At 37.5% G+C, this 22,331-nt stretch overlaps 1 protein-coding gene across 3 annotated transcripts in view; it reads right to left on the reverse strand.

Moving 5' to 3' along the window:
* The window catches only part of LOC124113764 (nonsense-mediated mRNA decay factor SMG7-like), a 282,423-nt gene that overhangs the window by 137,724 nt on the left and 122,368 nt on the right, over nucleotides 1-22,331 (reverse strand). For all 3 annotated transcript variants that reach the window (XM_046474276.2, XM_046474277.2, XM_046474275.2), the window contains exon 16: nucleotides 15,321-15,400. In XM_046474276.2, the coding sequence (XP_046330232.2) occupies nucleotides 15,321-15,400 (80 nt within the window). The remainder of the gene's footprint in view (nucleotides 1-15,320; nucleotides 15,401-22,331) is intronic.

Here is a 22,331-nt window from a genome sequence, read left to right on the forward strand (position 1 = left end):
AAACGCATCGGAGGGGTCCTCGAACAACATTAAAAATACCCTTCAACGACCTCCTTTGGACGTTTAGATTGATATTCCACATCATATCTTTTTTGTCCCTCGTGATCTTTCGATGTCGCAGCACGCGATCGTACAAAATGGCTTAACTTCCCGTATAATGGTTACGAATTTGTCTGGCTAATTCGGGATCCGTTATCATATCGTACTCCAGAGAGATATTGTCAATGGAATATCTAGCATCTTCACCACCGGTTCTGATTACTCTACCGTAGTCATTAAAAGTGAGTTTGTATTCTAACCTATCGCCTAGGGATGCTTGATAAGAGGGCATGTGGGAATCTAGTAATTCAAAGTCTAGGGGAATATAGAATCTGTTACCTAATGCGTCGGCAACGGCCTTATCTTCTTTGTTGGTATGAACACCATTTTCAGCACCTACGCGCAGTCTCAATGTGTTCTTATTACAAATACCTTGGTACTGTTTTCCCGCTCTTTATCTGTTCTCCAGAGATCCATGTAGCAATAGTATACATCGCTATCGTCGATACTCAAAACCTCATTACCGCTAATTTTAATGGCGATTTTCTTAACGATAGCACGACTATGTTCTGAACGGGCTCCCTGTTAACATCGGTAGAAGTCAAAATAATCGTAAATTCTAGTCGGACAGTTCCCGGAACTAACACATCGTGTGCGCCGAGATTAGGAAAGCGAACCAGAAGCGTTTGATTCTGATCGATGGTACTAGGATTATTAGTTATAGTTACAGACTGACGAATTGCTTTGACCCCTGATGGATCTCGAAGTCTACGTTGTGGGTTCAACTTGCATCCGTATTGCGAAGACATTGTTATATTGAAAACATGTACCATATGTTTAATTTTAAAAATGACTGATTTTGAACTAGATACCTTTGATGACTTTGATAACCAGAATCCAATCGAAGATACTGATGAAACCAGGTTTAGTAGTCTTAACGATGAACTTTTACAATCGTCCGTCAATGATTATTACGATGCCTTAAAAGATGATAAATATTATGTTACCCCAATAGGTCGTGACTATTTCAAAGTTTGAGATAGATAGTAAAGGAATATTGCGACTGCGTGGCGCTCCGGATATTGACCTTATGCATTCTCGTACTCGTAAGCCCCTAGCTTTGTCTACGATAGTCGGTAAACACAGTATCAGCACTGTTCGTGATAAATTAGGTTTTGTAGACTACTATCGACTTTCCGCGAAGACTACTAAGGTTCTTCGAACCGTGAGTGAAGAACTCAGTAACTCAGATAATTTTGAGGCTTCCTCGAAGGTGGCCTCGGACGGACTCGAAGAAAGCTTAGATACCTATTACGATAATTCCACGTTACAGGTACCATCCTCTTTGGATTGAGCGTACTGTAATACATCTTGAAAACGCTTTATAGACCATGGTATGTCAACTGGTGAATTAATGGCGTCCTCCACGTTTGCGACAAACTGTTTTTGCGCATCGAACGCCATCTCAGTACCGATAATGGACGTTCGTGTTTGCGATTGTGCACCGAGAGATGCCCACACATAAGTTCTTATCGATTCATTAACTCTTTCAAATCCTGGGTTAGTAAAATTATTTTCCGTTTTATCATTAAGAAATTCATTCCAAGCGTCTGTTGTATCGTTTGGATGCACAAACTTTGTTATAATATAAGGAATGCCACTCTCAAAGTTCATACGATCTGCTCTAAACTGTTTACTCGAGAGAGCAAAGCCTGAAGGGATCACACCCTCTTTAATTAAATAATCGCTTTTATCTTTAATAGTTCTTTGTCCATTGTACGGAATACCTAGACCATGACTAGGTCCTTTAATGCGCCAATCTTTACTCGTAGAAACATTAAATTCATTACAAATACGTTCGAAGGCCCTCTTATTATAATGATTATTTGTGTGATTCCATGCTGGATCCAGCGGTAATGGAGCACTAATTTCTTTAAGTATACGTCTAATCTGATAGTACACGTGAAATAATATAACAGACTTATATAGTTTAAATCCTGGGGCATTAACAGATACGCCACATCCCGTTGTGGCACACCATATGGCAAAGTTTAACTGATTCTGCCAAAATTGCATCGGACGGTTAAACCAATCGTCCACCATTGTATCGTTAGTTGCCGTGAAACTGTATTTTTCAAAGATATCGTTTATCGTTTAGCCACTGGAGAAAAAGGTGTAATTATTTCCAACAACTTAGCACCTAAACTTGGATTTCCACTCTACAAACCTGTACAAATCAACATAACAATAAATGGAAATACATTACCCGATTTAGTTCCCTATAAAGAGTTGTGTATCCATCTTGATCAAATAAGCACGACAAATAATATTCAACTAGAAAGTCCTTCAACTCTGCTCAGATCTATTCCAGTGAAAAATGAAAAATATAATAGCGGTAGAACGGAATCTTTCTTATCATTACAATATAAAAAATTAAAGCGGGGTATTATTTCAGACCTTAAAATTTCTGTATTAGATGTAAAACACCAACCAGTACATGTAGGATACTTAAGTGTAACACTCCATATTAAAAATAATGGTTGATGCATCAGGCCCTGGAACGCTCAGACAATGTAATACAATTGCGCATTCCGATCTCGGAGACACAGAAGGATTTGATAAACCCGGTAACAATGGTAAGTTATACGCTTTACACTTACAAGATAATGTATACAAGCGGAAAGAAGTTACATTCACGGGTAATCTAGAAGATTTAAGCGATGTCGACGTTAGTAGACTTCTTAAAAACACTTCGTACAATATTATTCACAACGACGATAATAAATGGACTATGGTCGAAGCAAACATCGAGTGGCTACTGAATATCGTCATTACCCCACCTTATGCGATGATGGGTAAGGCACATAATTTAACTAAGATAATAAATAGTGGCATCGTACTCGGGGCTTATATCCCATCAAAACGAAAAAGTGTGTTATTCTCTCCCCTGCCAGAAAACCCAGGTCATATGTTATATAGTCGTCCGGCAGTAAAAAATGTTAGTTTAAATTTGGTTACTGAATTCGATGATATTAAAGTTAACCTGAGTGCAATACCTAATATTTCTACGCTTATTATTGAAGTCTTGTTCGGAGATGTACCGGTAGATGCCTTCGAAATATTACCAGGTCTATCGATTAAATGGCTCAAGAAACACGAGCGTCAACGTTGCAGTATTATTCATATCGGAGCATCGCCCGTTGCAACCCTCGAGGGGGTCCAAATTATTAAAAGTGGTAGTATTTCTCTTACTAAGATATTCTTGCCGCATAATATACATTTGATAAGATTGATGTATACTCTCAAAACATTTAAGCAAGACCAATTAAAGACTATTATATGATCGTAATATACACTATGAGTTTATATCCGGCGCTCGATGAAGCAATTGAAAAGATGGAAACTGTTGATGGATTTCGATTACATCAAATAAGCGACATAAAACATCGAATAGAGAAAATATAGGGAGTTGAGACTTGGATTGTATAAAAAATATCACAGAGCCGTGAATGCTCTGGTCGGAGTTGACACCGCACTTGTAGCAGCTGGCATGGGACTCGGTGTAGCTTGTGTCGGTTTATTATCAACTATAATCGCCGCGCCTATCGTGGTCGATTGTAAGATATCCGAGGATGAGTTTCGTTTAGTGCTGTCGGAACTCACCAAATACAATGAAATGAAGCAGGAGATTCGATCAAAATCTCATAAGACCAGTGGTATTAGCGAAGACGAGAAAAAAAAGTTCATAGAACAGGGGAGGCAACAAGCGCGTCAATTATTCCGTGCCAAAACCAAAGAACTGGTTGGAGATTAAAAATAGATTGTTTACTATCGTTTGATCACATTTAGACAAATGCTTACATACATATATATAATAATGGAGATCGAAAAAACTATTAAATGGAGAGAATTACCACAAGGTTTTTATTATATCAGTGATGTCAAACCAACCAAATACGGTTATCAATTGTTTCTTATCAATTTACAAGAGTGTAGTTATATAGTCTGGTCTCCTAGTAAAATGAACGGAGAACTTAATAAAAATGTTGAATATCGCTTTATTGATAAAAATAATGAAGAATATTTTTATTACCATTTAGGCTCATCTAAAGCAATGATTTGCCCCTGGTATTGGTGAGCTAGACCCAATTTAACTTAATCTCATGACTATCGTTGAATCGCATAATCATTTTGGCATAAAAAATGCCACCTGTAGTAGCAGTATAGGTATATGAATCCGGCTCCAGTGGAAGTGGTCCAGAACCCCCATTACCTATACTACTCCTGTGCCCTTAGAATCTGTTGGCACATGTATAAGACATATTCCTGTATCTGTGACAACAAAATTTCACTGGCAGGAAGTGTATGGAAAAACAGACTTAAAGTGCTTATACAGCTGAGCCAAACCCCAACACCTAAGAACCTAAATGGTGATTGACAAGGTACATACAAACTGCATATATTAATATTAATTAATGTTGTGTACAGGAACATCGTGTGATGAGTGACTTTGTGCTTAAAATAGTCTTCACATTCCAGGATTCTGTAAATGAACATGTACTGGTTATCAACGGTGTTATAAACGGTTAGTACATGTACTTGTACCTCAACCCAAAGATCTTGAAAGATAATTCATGTGGTGATTGTCTTCTTAATGAATATCTGTGGACCCATGCATTGTATGCATTCCTAGATCCTATCAGTTGATGATTTAATCATGTGGTATTGGCAAATATGAATGTGTTTTTGAAACTATTGGCCCATTCATAGATTGCAATCCTATGATTATGTAAATTACTTTCATGTGTTCATTGTTGGTGCACTTAGAATCTGTTGGCATATGCATAAGATAGATTCTTATATCTGGAAACTTTAAAATAAAACCAAAAACCAAAAAAGAACTATATATATATATATATATACTTGTATGTGTATGTGTATGTATGTGTATATGTATGTGTGTATATGTATGTGTATGTGTGTGTATGTATGTATGTATGTATGTATGCATATATATGTATATGTATGTATATGTGTGTGTATGTGTGTGTATGTGTATATACCGTATGTGTATATACCGTATTCGACGTAATAAGCGCCCCGCTCTAATAAGCGCCCACAGCGATATTTGATAATATATTGGCAAGTGAACAATCCCCATTAGCACCCCTTCCGATTAACCAATGTACACTAGACTTATCTATTTGTGTATAATACGCACTCGTGTGTTATATGCACCCTTAATCATAGGCAATTAAATTCTGGAAAATATATCTGTCGTATATAAACAGTTCAGGCTGTCAGCATAGACCACAAAATTTATCTTTCAACTCTGTTGTTTTCCACCAAAATAATATTCTAATAAGAGCCCCCTATTTCTAATTTTGAGAGCGCCCTATAAATAGTAAATACTCTATAATCATAGCTTAGAATTACCATCCCAATCCAGTAAGTTTTAGAATTCAATGTGTAAACACTGATGTGGTCCACTTTGCTTGCATATGATATGATTGCTGACTTATTAAAACCCCGGCTGACCACTCATTCTGATACAGCGCCATATATTTCCCTCAACCAAACATTATTTAAAATATCTATTGCATCACTCTCTTAAAATTGTATTCAACAAATACTTACTTTTTGTGTTTTCTTTCTTTATTGTAACAGGTATCCAACGGCATTAAAACCACTTGCGTAAAGCGTGCAGCCAACTTATGTTATGTAACTTAATTGTGTCTCTCGCCCTACGCCAGTATACAGCGCTAACATACAACTATACTTACCGTATAACATTGGCCATCATTCCCCTTGAGTATGACACTTGCATTATGTCCAATAGCTGTAATTCTCTGTTGTATTGATGTGAAACCCTAATATTAAGATATGCATTATCCCTGATTGTTCTTATCGGATATTTTGTTTCTCAAACCGAGAAAACTATGTTTGTGTTGTTCATTCACTTTTTCATCTCTGTTTTTGATAAAAAATTTGTACTTGTTTGTTGTCCAAGAAAAGAAAACCAAAATAGTGCTTATTTATGTATCTTGTACCGAGCCATATCTGTAGCTTGTGTGTGTCTGTGCGTTTGTCCATTTCTTTTGTGACCCACTGTGCCTTTGTTTATCATACTAACATTCGATGTCGGTTGACATATCACAATATAGACAAGCAATGGGTACATTTGCAGTTACACTTCATGTTAAATACTCATTTAAGTTTCTGATTTTTGTACACATTTCTAAATTTCGATGTTTGTATAATCTGTGACTATCAATTTTCTTCATTTTTCTACTCCTCTGCTGTGGAGATGTTCACCCTCATCCTGGACCTAAATACTTAAAAGACTTACATATTATACACCTAAATGTTCGTAGTCTCAGGGATAAATTGAATATTTTAAGCGCAGAATTTGGGTCATACAATGTAATATGTTTGACTGAAACATGGTTAAGTGAAGATATTCGAAACAATGACATACAGTTTCCCGGTTTTCAATCTCCATTTAGAAAAGACAGAACAAAACATGGTGGTGGGGTTGCGGCTTATGTTAAAAATAATCTAAACGCTAAAATAATGAGAAATTTAGAACTTGCCGAGCTTGAGGCGATATGGATACAGGTTAAATGTAAAACACGAAATTACTTAATCGGTACATTTTATCGTGCCGATAAATGTGTCCATTATTGGAATTTAATTGATGAATCAATAGGCAATGCTGTTGATCTTGATATGTTTACTATTGTTACTGGCGACTACAATCTAGATATTCTATGCGAAACCACTAAAAAGATTGAACATTTACAATCTATGTACGGCTTAAAACAAATAATTACAGATCCTACAAGAATAACCTCTAATCCTAAAACTTTGATAGATTTAATATTCGTATCCTGTGTAAACAATGTGAGGTCTTCTGGTGTACTTGATCCAATCTGTAGCGATCACTGCCCTATCTTTGTTCATATAAAAGAAACTATACCCAGAAACTATGCGTTGAAGAGAAAAATATATAACTATCCCTTGGCAGATGCAGATGGTATAAATCAAGATATTAATGAGATTGACCTGAATAGCCTATTCTCATCTGATAATATTAACATTATCACTGAAGATCTGACTTGTAGACTTAAAGACATATTTGATAAATACATTCCAACTAAAACTGTCACAATACGAACAAAGGATCCTCTATGGATAAATAACGAGATACGCTCTCTTATTAGGAACAGGAATCGTATTCACAAAATTGCTAAAAACAGAAATCGACCGTCAGATTGGGTAAAATTTAGTCTTTGCAGGAATAAAGTAATATCATCAGTCAGAATAGCCAAAAGAGCTCATGAATTAAAAATAGATAACATCATAAATACTTCATATGGTACTAAGATCTGTCGGCGACTAGTTAAAAAATATGTCAAAACGCACACCGAAAATTCGTCGTTTCCGTCAATAGTATCAAATGATGTTTTATATGATGATATTGAAGATATTACAAATGTCCTAAATGAATGTTTCACTGATCAAGCAAGAGTAAGAAACCCCGATTCTGACCTTCCATCTATTGGACCATATACAATCGATGAGCCATTACTATCTGTGAATTTAAATCAAGAAGAAGTTCAAGATATTCTTCTTTCTGTAGATACAACTAATGCAACAGGGCCAGATGGTATAGGTAACAAGTTACTTAAATTAACAGCGACTCGTCTAGCTCCGATCCTGACAAAATTATTTAACTTGTCGCTCAAAAACAAAACCTTCCTGTTAGTTTGGAAACAAGCATCAGTAACACCAATTCACAAAAAAGGCGATGTACATGAATGCTCAAACTATAGACCTGTAGTGCTTACATGTTGCTTAGCCAAAAATTTTCAAATATGTGTATCACTTTTTCAGAGAAAACGAATTGTTGACAAATTTACAGTCGGGATTCGTGCCTGGCGATTCCACATCTTATCAACTCACTTACCTATATAATTTTATTGCTAAGGCATTAGACGAAGGTAAAGAAATCAGAGCTCTTTTTTGTGATGTCAGCAAAGCCTTTGATAGAGTATGGCACAAAGGAATTATTCATAAACTCAATGCTTACGGTATCCAAGGTGATCTTTTGAAATGGTTTGAAAGCTACCGGTACTTAGAACATAGAGTCCAAAAAGTAGTCATTAATGGTTATACCTCGGAATCAAAATTTATACAAGCTGGGGTCCCCCCAAGGGTCAGTCCTTGGACCACTGCTTTTTATTGTTTATATAAATGACATTGTCGAAGGTATCGAGAGTAATATACGCCTGTTCACAGACGATACATCTATATATGTCATCATTGATGATCAAATCTCTGCAGCAAATTGTATCAACAATGATTTGGCAAAAATCTCAAACTGGGCCCAAAAATGGCAAGTAGGTTTCAATCCCATAAGACCAAAACTATAACATTCAGTCGCAAAGTCAATTCTGGTTTTAGACCAAACTTATACATGGAGAGTACTGTTATTGAAGAAGTACAAAGTCATAAACATTTAGGAATTACACTTCAATCTGATTGTTCATGGAAAATACACATTAACGAAATTATTAGAAAAATCAGTCCAATGATCAACTGCCTAAGGAGCTTTAAATACAGACTAACAAGAAATACGCTTGAAACCATGTACACTTCTTTTATCCTACCAAACTTCGACTACTGCTGTCATATTTGGGACAACTGTACAAACAAACAATCATTGTTACTCGAGATTTTACATTTGGATGCATTGAGAACTATTTGTGGGGCGGTTCGGGGTACCAGTCATGTTAAAATTTATAACGAAACAAACTTTCAATCCTTAAAAGAACAACGACACCGCTTCAAATTGATTACATTTTACAAAATGAAAAACAGTATTTCACCTGTATATCTCAACGATCTCATTCCAAGTCCAGTCTCTGATAATAGCAATTATAACCTTAGAAATGGATCTAACATACAAACAATCAAATGTAGAACCTAGACGGATGCTAAATCATTTCTTCCGGATACGATTAATCTGTGGAACGCTCTCCCCAATGAAGTTACTAATTCTTGCTCGTTTAAAGAATTCAAATCCTTAATTAATCGTTCTGATACAATTATTGATAATTTTGACCTAAAATATGGTCATAGATCATGCCAAATTGTCCACTGTCGCCTTAGGCTCGGCTGCAGTGACCTAAACGCTGATAAGTTTAGACGACATGTATCAGACATATCAGACTGCACTTGTGGGTATCACTTTGAAGACGCAATTCACTTTTTCTATACCTGTCAAAAATACCATAATATCAGAAACACTATGTACTTCTACACACATGGGTATGATTTAAAAACGATATTACATGGCAATAGTTCAGTTAGCAGTTCTACAAACATGACTATTCTTAAATCAGTTCACGATTTCATTGTCAAAAGCAAAAGATTCGAGTAGCTTAATTTTATGCATGTAGTAATGGAAAACTGCTATATCTTATTTCACAGACACCACTTGTATTGGCTTCATATATTTCATTTGTGCATTTAGTATGTTTATGTTTAGCACTTTCTTACATATAATCTGATATATAACCAGTTGTTGTAAAGTTATTACCTGGAGAGGTATTTACATAAGCAAGTTTTGCTTGTTTACCGATCCAGATTTCTTTTGAAATAAAAATATGTTTAAACCATTTGTTACTAAACGTGGTGACCATGCATAGTTATATATCTTAAGAGGTCAAGGATAATTTGTCCAAAATGCAAAAGTCATCTGAAGTTTCATCCTGAGAAAACAATATTTGAAATGCTAGACTTCCTAAAGGGCCATCTTTTTCAATTTATCTTCCCTTCACTAACCCGCTATGTGCGCTAACCTGGACAGTCCATCCTTTAGCTGACAGTGCATGTGGTATGCGCATTACGTGCAGTACATGTTACTCTCACATCTATTAACAGTTTAACCAGTATAGCCTTCACCTCTATCCGCAACAGTCACACTGGTGAATGGACAGTATCTCTTTGCCTAAACAATGATCTGTCTATTGTCATGTCCTGAAATATATATGTTCCATGATTTAATGATACAGCAGAGATTACCACATTGCTGATACTGTAATAGGAAATAACTTAATAGCCGTTTGAAGCAGGGCGGTGGGAACGTTCGTTCATTTGTTAATTCCAGGCCGCTTTGCAGACGTTTGGCAATCGGAAATTAAAGTGATACCCTTGATGTCTGAATATCATACTTTTAAAAATGAAGTATAGTTTAATTTTACAGGTACCCCTATCTATGTTGTATAATCAACAATCAGGCCATATGCATGCAGTTTACTACAGCGGCTATAAGGCAATGCGGTACACAAAATGTGAAGATCTCATGCAACGTAAATAAAAGTTTGTCAGTATGTAAACCTATATATTAGTTTAAATATGTATATTCATCGCTACTTATACTAACTACAATTTTTCATCTTATAAATTGAAAACAATATATTTATACTAATTTCAATCTCTATAAAGTATTAACATTGCTGTGTCAATGTCCAGTTTGCTTTGACATGATGAGATGATTGTAATAGATAAAGCTCATTCTTAATTTCATTAGACATCGAATGATAGTTATCATTGTTAATAATTCTGAGAATACTACCTCTATTACATCTCTGCCATAAATCCTGTATTTTGGCTTCAATGACACAAACTAAAATGTTCAGATTTTCAACAGATGTCCTCTTCACTGTCAATTACACACACAACCAGTTGTCGCCAAGTAGTCTCGTAACTACCCAAACCATGACGTCATAATGGCGGCAACATCACTTTTTGTCCCTCATCTACTACTAGAGGTAGATGAATTGGGGAGGTGGGAGGGAGTACTTCGGATGTAATAGAGGTAGTATTCTTCTTAATGATAGTGAGTGAGTGAGTGAGTTGGGTTTAACGCCGCTTTTAACAGTATTCCAGTTATATTGCGGCGTGTCAGCTTAATGTGGGAGGAAAGCCCGAAATGATGCAGGTCTCAGACGTTTACCACTTCGGTGAAACCCACGAGCACGGGTATGGTGCTGACAAACCTAGAAACATAATCGGGGCGAACCGGGATTCGAACCCACAATCATAGGTTTCTTGCGTGCCCAAGGGACGCAACTCTGCACAGCGAATTGCGGCGCCTTAGACGACTGGGCCACCTGTGCCCCCTCTTCTTAATGATAACTATTGTTTGATAATTCTTTGGAAATCTCCACCTCTATTACATCTCTGCAAGAATATACCAGAGGGACCCAGTGGCAATCCTCTTCTGGAAACCATTATTACAGATTCTAATCCTACTTGAGATAATTTCCTCAGAAATTCTGCTTTAGGACTTGAAAATCAGAAATGTGTCAAGAATCAGTCAAATATGTTTTATTTTCACAAGATTTACAATTATATTTGCTGATCTTGATCGTAATAATGATGTCATTTCATATCTATTTCTGCTTAATGATGCTGCTGGTGTCGGACATAGCCTCAGCCTTCCTCTGAAGGTCATATCCTGTAGAGATGTTAAGTTGCCTTGCAGAGACATCCACCACCTCAGCGATTTGCTGAATTGACTTGAGAGTGATAGGATCATCTTTATAGTCTTGTTGAGTCGATCCTCTGGTGGACATAGATATCCCCTGTCTAGGTAGAATCTTACTCCAATGTATAGAATGTCTCGGACCGGAGTGATCTCTGACTTGGCTGGGTTGACTAGAAAGCCTAGGTATGTCATAAGTTGCACCAAGAGTATCATGTTCTGATGGAGCTGATCTTTTCCTTGGTTTGCCGCTAGGAAATAGTCCAGATAACCATGGATTCGAACTAGCTGGAAATGGGCAAACTTGATGACTGGTGCTGTAATCCTGGTGAATAGCCAAGGTGCTATTACTATCCCGAATGGTAGGACTTCGTAATTCGGAATTCTTAGCATCAGCCATTGATTGCGAAGCGTAGATATTTCCAAGATGATGGGTGTATCGGGACGTGAAGATATGCATTTGTTGATCCAGTCTCCCTTCTTCAACATCGACCGTAACTTCCATATGGACTTTTGGTGGAGGCACCAGATATCTCTTGTTGAGGGTCTTTACATCTATGATCATCATCATCTCGGTTGTATAAAAGCTTTGGTGTTGTTGGTCACCTTTAGGTTCCGAATGGCTTGTTCTTTTGTAGTTTCCTGACGGCCAATTCTGCAGCTGCTAACTTGGCTCCGGTCAGGTGAAATCTTCGATCCACGACGTGTGTGTTCCGGCTCGGATGTTTCCTGAAGTGTAACTTGTAACCATGAGCCACAACGTCTAGAATCCAGTGGTCGGCGTAACTTGCTTCCAATTTTTGGTGTATGACAGAAGGCGCCCTCCCACTGGCCCGAAGTCAGTGTTATGTTGAAAGATGGTAGGCGTAAATCGCAATCCATAGACGTAACTAGGTCGAAGGGGTCTATAATGTCGGAAGGGGTGGTAAGGAAGTAAGAATTTTCTTTCCCCTCTGCCTCCCGATCTTCCACAAGGAAGTCTGGAAACCCTCGGCTGTGTCTTGTTTCACTTCATCTGTTACGTTTCTAAGCTTCCCGATGAAAGTTGTGGTCGCTGATAACGGCTGCAACGTCATGAACCTCTTGGTCTGGTTAGATACGGCCCTTGATCTAATCTGGGCTAAGAGCTGTTGTCGCTGTAGTCTCAGTAACTGTGTAGAAGATCAGACTTGGGATGAGAGTAAGTCTTCCTGCATCTTGCCAATCGAGTCAAGGAAGCTGTGGCTTAGTCCTAATAGTCATGGGTATTTCCCGCGCAATTCCTTCATAGGATGGTTGTAAAGGCAGTATGATGTGTCTGATTACGGAGACGAACATATATGCTCCGATATCCATAGGGTATCTGGAGACCAATGTCAGATCCTTGAAACGTGATGCTGATAAAACACTTATTTGCACACTAATTTGTAGAAATCTTCATCCAAGCTTGGGATGTTTGGAAGTGTAGCATTGTGTGTCTTGTATAACTTCCGTTTCAAAGGTGGAACAGGTAGTCGTTCATCATGCTTGAGCCTGTGAATGTTATCCGTTAAACTGGTCTACAACCTTGCAAGCGTAACTGGGCCAAGGTAATGTGTGATGAATATTTTGAGAAGGAGCAGGCACATGACATCCCCCGTATTCAGACATCTGGGGTGGTGAATCTTCTGTCACATGTGGCCAAAGTGTAGGCATAACGTGATAAAGTTCTTCAATCAGTTCCACAAAAGTATAGCCTTCGATGTAATCCTGGTGAGTTATCAGTCTCCTCAAAATCCTCTCATTCCACTTCAGAGTAGCCTTGGGTTTCCCTTCATGGATACCATGCGGCTTCCGTACATTATTGTTTTCTGGATGAAAGCCTGCTGGCTTATACCCGGGTGGTCTGGTGCTGGCTGGCCAGCTGGGTGACTTGATGACTGGTCCATGGGCTGGCCGTGCGGCTCAGCCTGTTGATCTTGTGTTGAATGGCCTACGGCTGTGGACTGAGATCTGGTAGTCTATACTCACGTGTGTGTTGTCTCTTCCAGCAGCACTATTACTTTATAGATATATATTCATTTATATGTCTGTTATTATAGAAAACTTATTAGAATAATCTCAGGTTAATGTGACTTACTACCAAGGACTAGCACACACAGGAAAAAAGTGACGTTGGCCCCATTATGACATCATGGCTTGGGTAGTTACGAGAATACTTGGCGACAACTAAATGTGTGATTGACAGTGAAGAGGACGTCTTTTGAAAATCTGAAAATTTTAGTTGGTGTGATTGAAGCCAAAATACAGGATTTATGGCAGAGATGTAATAAAGGTAGAAGTTTCATAAAAATTATATACTTTATTGATCATCACAGAAGGTAAAAGCTTTGTAAGAATTATAGGTTTCTGGTGTGCCCAAGGGAACGCGGCACCTTAGACGACTGGGCCACCCGTGCCCCCACTTATCAGTGAAGATAGTTAACTGCAAATCCAAGCAATGATATTGCCAAAGACAGCAAAAGCAAACATATCTGTGCTTAATTAGAAGATATTAACATTTCATGTTTAACAGACCTGTGTACTCTGATTACATCACTATTTATCATCAAATAAAATTCATGCAGGTAAAGAATTCTCCATATAGAATTAAATAGCAAACTGATTCTTCCTGAAAGAGCCCCAAAAGCCAACATTCCATATCCCATTCAACAGTTTTAGTGCACAAAAGAAACCATATTTTGAAGTTGAAAATTTATTCTTAACTGTCTTCTGATTAGATTGAATGATATGATGACTCACTCAATTTCAAAATAACATACCAAAACTTTCTTTTAGAGGAGTCATTTTGATAGGTTGTTGATTTCAAGCTCATGAGGGAATAATATTCCGTAACAAGTAAAACAAGTATTTGTCACAGAGTGACGAAATATCCCCCGCCATATACACCATAGTACCAAATATGAAGACAATCCAGCGATTAGTTCTTGAGATATTGTGGCAACACCGTTTTCCAACTCCAAAAACAGATTTGCCTGCTGTGACCTTGAAAATGGGGTCAAGGTCACCAAATCTGACAGGTGTATGCGGTGTCTGTATATACACTATAGTTCCAAATATGAAGACAATCCAGCGATTAGTTCTTGAGATATCGCGGCAACACCGTTTTCTAACTCCAAAAGCAGATTTGCCTGCTGTGACCTTGAAAATGTGGTCAAGGTCACCAAAACCGACTGGTGTCTGCGGTGTCTGTATATACACCATAGTTCCAAATATGAAGACAATCGAGAGGTTTAGTTCTTGAGATATCGCGGCAACACCGTTTTCCAACTCTAAAAGCAGATTTGCCTGCTGTGACCTTGAAAATGGGATCAAGGTCACCAAAACCGACTGGTGTCTGCGGAGTCTGTATATACACTATAGTTCCAAATATGAAGACAATCCAGTGTTTAGTTCTTGAGATATCGCGGCAACACCGTTTTCCAACTCTAAAAGCAGATTTGTCTGCTGTGACCTTGAAAATGGGATCAAGGTCACCAAAACCGACTGGCTTTCGCGCGGCGGGGGATAACTAAATATAGAGCTGTTGTTCACTTCTGAAACTAAAGCCTTGGTTGTGAATGGGTACATGGTATTTATCATGATAGAATGGAAATAGAGTACACTAGAAAGCAAGAATGATTTGAATTAAGCTTAGAATATTGTTTCATACCTCATAAACAAAGAAAAGCATCAAACCTGAACTAACCAGGTCAACAATTCTACTTACCGGTACTTCTGATATGAATACTTGGTGTTGTGAACTGAAGACGTCCAGATTTCAGAGTTGTGCAGTTCAGTAAATTCATTCTGTAGAAGAAATAATCATACGATTAGTATCTAAGCATAGCTACATTAACTTGTAACATCACAACTGTCCCAAAGATCATTCAACGCTCTGCATCATACCATGATTTGCAAAAGAGTGTGTTTCAAAATATGTAAAGAGCAAAGGTTAGAGGGACTGAAGCTAATTCACCTGAAAACTAGTATTCATGTTCATGGCCATTGATGAAATTGTTGGTAAAATAAACAATTTATCCTGTAATTGATTCTCCCTAATCTGCATTTACACATCTCACTCACACATCCCTTAAGCTGTTATCTTCAATAAGCTGTTGTATATCAACAACAAGAGGTCCATAGGGCCTGTATCGCTCACCTGGATATTTACGCGATCATGACAAAATATACATTTGCATTGTACATGTATATAATACTGTAAATATTTCATAATTTTGACTCTGTCAGCATTTAATATAAGGGGATCTGACAGCATGAACGTGTATTTCTCTAGATACAAATGTAGCATAAAGATCTGAACTGTTTCCATGTTATGATCCAAGATTCCAGAGGCAAGGCTGAACCCCAGGGCAAATCCTATTGGCATAAATGTATTATTCTCTTCATAACAAACAAATGTATACAATGTATCGGTTTATTGCAGGGTAGGGATAATATAGGTTTGCATGTTATGGTCAAAGTTCTAACTCCTTTGGGAGTACCGGACAGATGAACAGAAGAGCCAGTCCTGGAGTAGTATAGGTAATGGGGGTTCTGCCGCAACTCCACTTGAGCCAGATTTATATACCTATACCACCACTACAGGTGGCATTTTTTATGCCAAAATGATCATGCGATTCAGTGATAGTCATGAGTTGTATTAAACGAAATATTAATTAATAATGAATAAAATTTACTATAGCCCACGAGGATATTGGAAAGGTATAGGAGCAATAAAAAAATTAGCCACCGCGGCTAAGGTATCTAAAGATGTGGCCAAGGATTGGTTAAAGAAACAAGCGATGTGGCAAATATATTTACCGGCACCGCGTTATATACCGAGGAAGAAGTTTGATATTTTTACAACGAATGAAGTTCATCAGGCTGACCTCTTGTTTCTTCCCCACGATAAGGTAAAACGCAAAACGTATAAATACGCTTTAACAGTAGTGGATGTGGCTAGTCGATACAAAGAGGCTGAGCCATTAACCTCGAAAGATTCAACAGAAGTAGCTAATGCACTGAGCCGCATATATAAACGCGGATCACTAAAATGGCCTAAGCTATTTCAAGTAGATCCCGGTCGCGAGTTTATGGGATCGGTAACTAAACTGATAACAAAGCACGATGTCGAAATCAGGCGTGGTGAAAGAGAGGCCCACCGTAGTCAAGCTATCGTCGAAAGATTTAACAGGACATTAGCGGAACGATTGTTTTGTTATCAGTATGGGATCGAAATGAAATCCGAGCTATTGAGATCAACCGAATGGCTGACACGATTCTCAGTTGTTGTATCAGCGCTGAATAATGAAGTAACGAGATAATCGGGAAGAAACCATCCGATGCTATTAAAATGAAATCCGTGACTTCCGATTCTTCAGCACCGAGGAGAGGCAAAGAACGAAAACTTCCGGATAGAGTAAGGGTAAGATATTTATACCAGCCCGGTGAACTCAAAGGAGGCCTACGTCGTGCAACCGATCCGATTTGGTCTCTTAAGACATATAACATTAGTAGATTGGTTAAGAAAGAAGGAGAGCCTATTCTTTATTATCTTCAAGATGGACCGGGTAGGGCATTTGTACATGGGGGTTGTTCATAGTTCCCGACGGTACGGTATTACCACCATAACCATAAGCATAGGTCTTTCTTAAATCTGTGTTCAACCTTATATAGGGCTCCATCCAAGGGCTTTGATCAAACTTTAGAACTCTGTGTATTTTCTTTAGTTTCATACCTAACGATAGATACAACTGGAGATTTCTGTAGTGAACTATATATTTTGTCTTATCCATCAAATTTGGTACGAGTTTTTCTATGTTAGCTAACCTAGTATTACCCATCAAGGAGCGTTGATATTCCGACATTCAATCTTTATTAATCATTAATCTTTCGGGAGCTAGCGGATAACTGTTATGATCTTTATGTAACGAACTTGGATATTCCAAGTCAACTTCTAGTATGTACCCTTTATTCACATCATTCCAGGGGTCCGGAAATCGTCATATGTGCCGGACATGTCCTATTGGGAATCTCAAAAGTCCGGTTTAAAATATTGCTTACCGGACATTTAAATTTTTCTGTCCGGACATTTTAAAAAGTATTGTCCGGACATTCTTAAATTTTGACCGGACATGATCAACAGTTTCTGTCTGCATTTGTTACACAATGAAGATTATCTACACTGACAAGCTTTGTTTGTTTGATTGCTGTAAATACATCGAACCTACTTGATAGTCCAATCGGTCAATCACTGTAATACTATTAAACAGAGTTGACACTGATTAATCGAGGATTAAATACTGAGAACATCTTGTTAATTTGAGTGAAAGGTGTTAACAACTTTATATAAATACATTGCATCATCGATGTACCTCATTATCCTCACAATGCTACGATACGTAACCTCAGAAAAGAAGCGAAAAGCGTGACGACAGTCAGCCGACCGATGCAGATCAGTCGAGCGGATCTGCCAAACCCTCAAAGTCTGGACGATCATTTTGTAAGTCGTGGCTAACGACTTTCACTTGGTTGACATACAATGAGGATTTGCAGATTTTATTGTTTTCAGTAGCTAGTCGTATATTGAATCTTGATTGACCGCCATTTTGCTTTCTGTGACGATCGATATCAATTTTTCTTTATGGTCAATAATTAAGTACAGATGAAAAAAGTATTCAAATAACTATTGCTATCAACGATATTTTAGTATTTGTGATATTATTATCTGTCTTGTTTTTAAATAATCTTTAGTTAGAAAAAAAACCTTTTCCCGTGAGGTCACGTCATAACCAAATATGGGATAATAGTCTCGATCCAAATGTTACAACGCGTACACTTGAGCAGACTCATGAATATAACTCATGAATATTAATCAGACCGTTCACTACGTTAACAGATCGTTATTATAACAGAAACAAACGTATGTTTTCCATATATATCTAAAATGATATTATTTATTATTAATTGTCCGGTGAATTAAACAATTTTAATTGAAACAATTCATAATTCATCATATTATGAATACGTAGATCTAACAACTTGTAATGTGTGTGAAAAGTCGTACTAAAATACGCTATTTTAAGGGACGTGGCCCAAATGCAAATGTCCGATTGGGATTTTAAATTTTCCGGACCCCTGCATCATTCACATCGATATCATCGACCCACTCAAAACCACCCGTGGGTAAAGGTTGACTCATAGCCCATCCGTACAAATTGTTAGCGTCGAGATATAATATGTGAGTATTGGGTTTACTGGGATCATATCCTTCCACTAATTTATTATTAGCCTTAGAATACCTTTTAGCTGCCATCGATATACCACCTCTTAATCCTTTCTCAATAAACAAGTGCATATCGTAATCTGTGAGTAGTTTTAGTTCTACTCCGGTCTTCTTCAACAATGCATCCCACGATAGTCCGGGACTGGAATAGTACCATGCCGGGGGCAAGCCGTATTGTTTTAAACATGTCTTTCTAAATATCTTGAATATATCGGCGAGTAACAGTACATCGGTTTTTAAGTACAGATCGTGATAATCGCCTAAATTCTTACAACCTAATTTATCCCAGACCGTCAGAGCGTGTTCATAAACGGCATCTGTTATTTTAGATTCTGTTAAGTTACTATAGAATGATTCGAGGGGTGCTAATTCAGTTTCTTCGAATCTAGACCAATCATCCATATATTTGTAAGGATATACACCTTTTCTCAGCAACAAATGACGAGGTATCTTATCGGTATATTGATTTGTTATCCCAAAGTCATCGGGATTGTTCGCATTAGCTAAATTGTCCAGGGAAGATAACAGAAACTGTACGGAGTCTATGAATCTAAGCCCATTACTTTGCTTTATTCTAGATTTCCCATCCTTGTCCCTATAATGTATAGGTTTAGTCAACGAGAACGATATGTATTTTTCCATATTATTAGGAATGCACGTTAAACTGCCATCGGTCTTTGAGATAGCTTGCATGATGAGATGTGAATCGTATCCCCTCAGGTTATGAAACACAACGGGGATGGGTATTGTTTGAAAATTCATTTTTAGTTTCAAGTTACACTCGTTATGCGCGGCTCCCCGATAATTACCCGTGATGTGGCAATGATCTCTTACGGAATCCCCATTCAGGGGTTTATTACAAACATGACAACTCGTGGACTTCTTATAGGCCCTCCAATTATCCCTCGTCATACACATGGGTTTCTTACACGATAATTTTTCCCTGATTATTCTCTCTTCGTTTTGTAGATATTCTAGGAACTTTCCCGCTGCATCGGGACTTCTGTAAATCGCGGGAGTGTTTGTTTTCCCATCATACCTTACAACTATATATCCAAACCCACAAGGAATATGTTCTTGAGTTTTGTACGTAAAACTATTATCAGTATTGCGTTCAGTATTTTCTATGGGTTTGTTAAGCGCTTCGAAGTCGGCGTAAATTATGTATGGTACTGGCATTTGATTACAATAATGTTCAAATTTTAATATATGTTTTCCCTCTTTAGGCATATCGATCCTGATAGCGGTCTGTCCAACACCTCTACAGTCTTCTTTATGCGCTTCTAATAGATCTTGTCTGCTGTACCCATGTAGGCATCTTTCGCAGAAACATTTCTTTTCCTTATGTTTTGTTTGATCGTATAATAGCCTGTTTAAACTCTTTATCCATGTATAATGATATTTTCCATCTTTTTCGATCAGAAATGAATTGATTCTGGGGATATGTTCCGGAGCGGAGCTTATCCTGTGTACAACAATTCCTTTAGAATGTCCGAAAACATTTATAGCTAAATTATTTTGCTTTTCCACCTTATCAAGTTGTGATATTGGTGTAGGTTCGTCTATACCATCGAAGTTGAGTCCATCGTTTTGGGGATAGCTAGAAGGCCTATTTGCAATTTTAGAATCTATGGGGAACAATGCAGATCTTATCATCATTCTTAAACAGTCATCGGATTTATTTTTTACGTTAATTATGGCTTTTTTCTTCTTATAATACGGGAGTAAATCTATATAAGATCCACCTTTGAAGGGCACATAATTTGCTATATCTAAATATAAACTATCGATTTTATCCACACCCCAACCCGAACCTCTATTAGTCCAGTGTTCTAAAGTTTCCTGTATTCTCTGAATTGATGTATCTAATGATGCGTTTATAGTATCGGATTCGGTTATAACTTCTTGATTGCTCCGGAAATATGGTTCGGTATATTCGGTGCTATTGTCTGTGTTACTTTTACTCATTAACATTTTAATCGTCAGCTGGTATTTTATACTATGTAAATCATCTAACTCCTCGTTAATTTTACTCCATATGATGGGCTTAATATTGTTAACATCCATGTTGGAATTAATATCCATCATCCAACCTCTTAGATATTTACCAACGCCGGCGGATGTGGGTACAAATATTAATTCTTGTTGTTGTTGATTATTATCAACATTATGTTGAATATCAACATCATCATTATCAACATCATTAGGTTGATTACTATCTAGTAAAGCGATCAATTCAGCTCTTCTCATTCGAGAATAACCTCTCAGCCCACTGTTTCTCGCTTGAGCTTTGAGTTCTCTAACAGTCTGGGGTTTGTTGCATTCCAAACTGAGTAAGGTAATCAATTCAGCTTTTCTCATTCGAGAATATCCACGTAGACCACTTTGCTTTCCCATAGCCTTCAACTCTCTGACAAAAACCATTGTGGTTGAATGGTATATGCAAAATGAGTCAAATGTCTAATTGGTTGTTTTTCATATATCTAAATACGTATTCTCCCCAACCTATTCCTCTCATTGATGTAATCTCTCTTCCTAGCATAAATAATCTGGTTCCTGACCCTATCAGCACAGTGTTCCTTACATAAACAATAACGACCTTTGACCCCTATCCCGCATACAGAACACGTATAGTTTATGTTTCCGCAACTGATGTAATAATTGTGTATGCCGCAGTAAATATCAACACAGCGTCGGTTACATAGAGTTTTTTTACTCATGAGTGTAAATCTGCAATTATTCATGGTTTATACATCTATCATATCATTTGTCTAAATGCAAATCACATCTACACTAGTGAGAGGCAGTCAGCCAACGCTATTTATAGATTAGCTAACTAGGTCATGGTATAGATGAACATCAATACAGCAGATAAACCCCATTATCACAAATGCCACCTCGCGGTTTTTCTGAGCCTCTGACGGTGTATAAAACTGACTCATTGTTGGTCTCGGTATTGGGTCGAGTTTTTTCCCATAAACGAGGAAGTATTCGTGCATGGCAGATTCGACATCCTTAAACGTTTGAATTGAATGTCCTTCCTTACGCATTTCTTCATGAATAAAATCTAATCTCTTCATTCTCTGCCGCGTATATTGTGACTGAGCTGCTTCGAGTTGTTCTAAAGCATTGTTATGTCGTTTACGTTCCTCTTCAACTTCTTTAGCGTTTGATTCCCTCATACTAGAAAATAAAAAATTACTCCCCGAAAAACCTAGAGCATTAACAATAGCTCCACCGACCATCATCGCAATTGTTGCCATATTTATATGAATATAAAATATTCAAATGTTTAATAATATAAAATATTCAAATGTTTAATTAATTACTTCATTATGTCTTCCGGGATAAGCCCTTGTTTGATGAGTATATCCTTCGTTGCCATAGATAATCCAATATCCAGAACCATCATTCCGATATCATATCCATTAAAATCTAGCTTTGGAGGTGTGG

The sequence above is a fragment of the Haliotis rufescens genome, unplaced genomic scaffold (genome assembly GCF_023055435.1).
Source record: "Haliotis rufescens isolate VD_foot unplaced genomic scaffold, xgHalRufe1.0.p SCAF_8, whole genome shotgun sequence".
NCBI classification, from domain to species: Eukaryota; Metazoa; Mollusca; class Gastropoda; order Lepetellida; family Haliotidae; genus Haliotis; species Haliotis rufescens.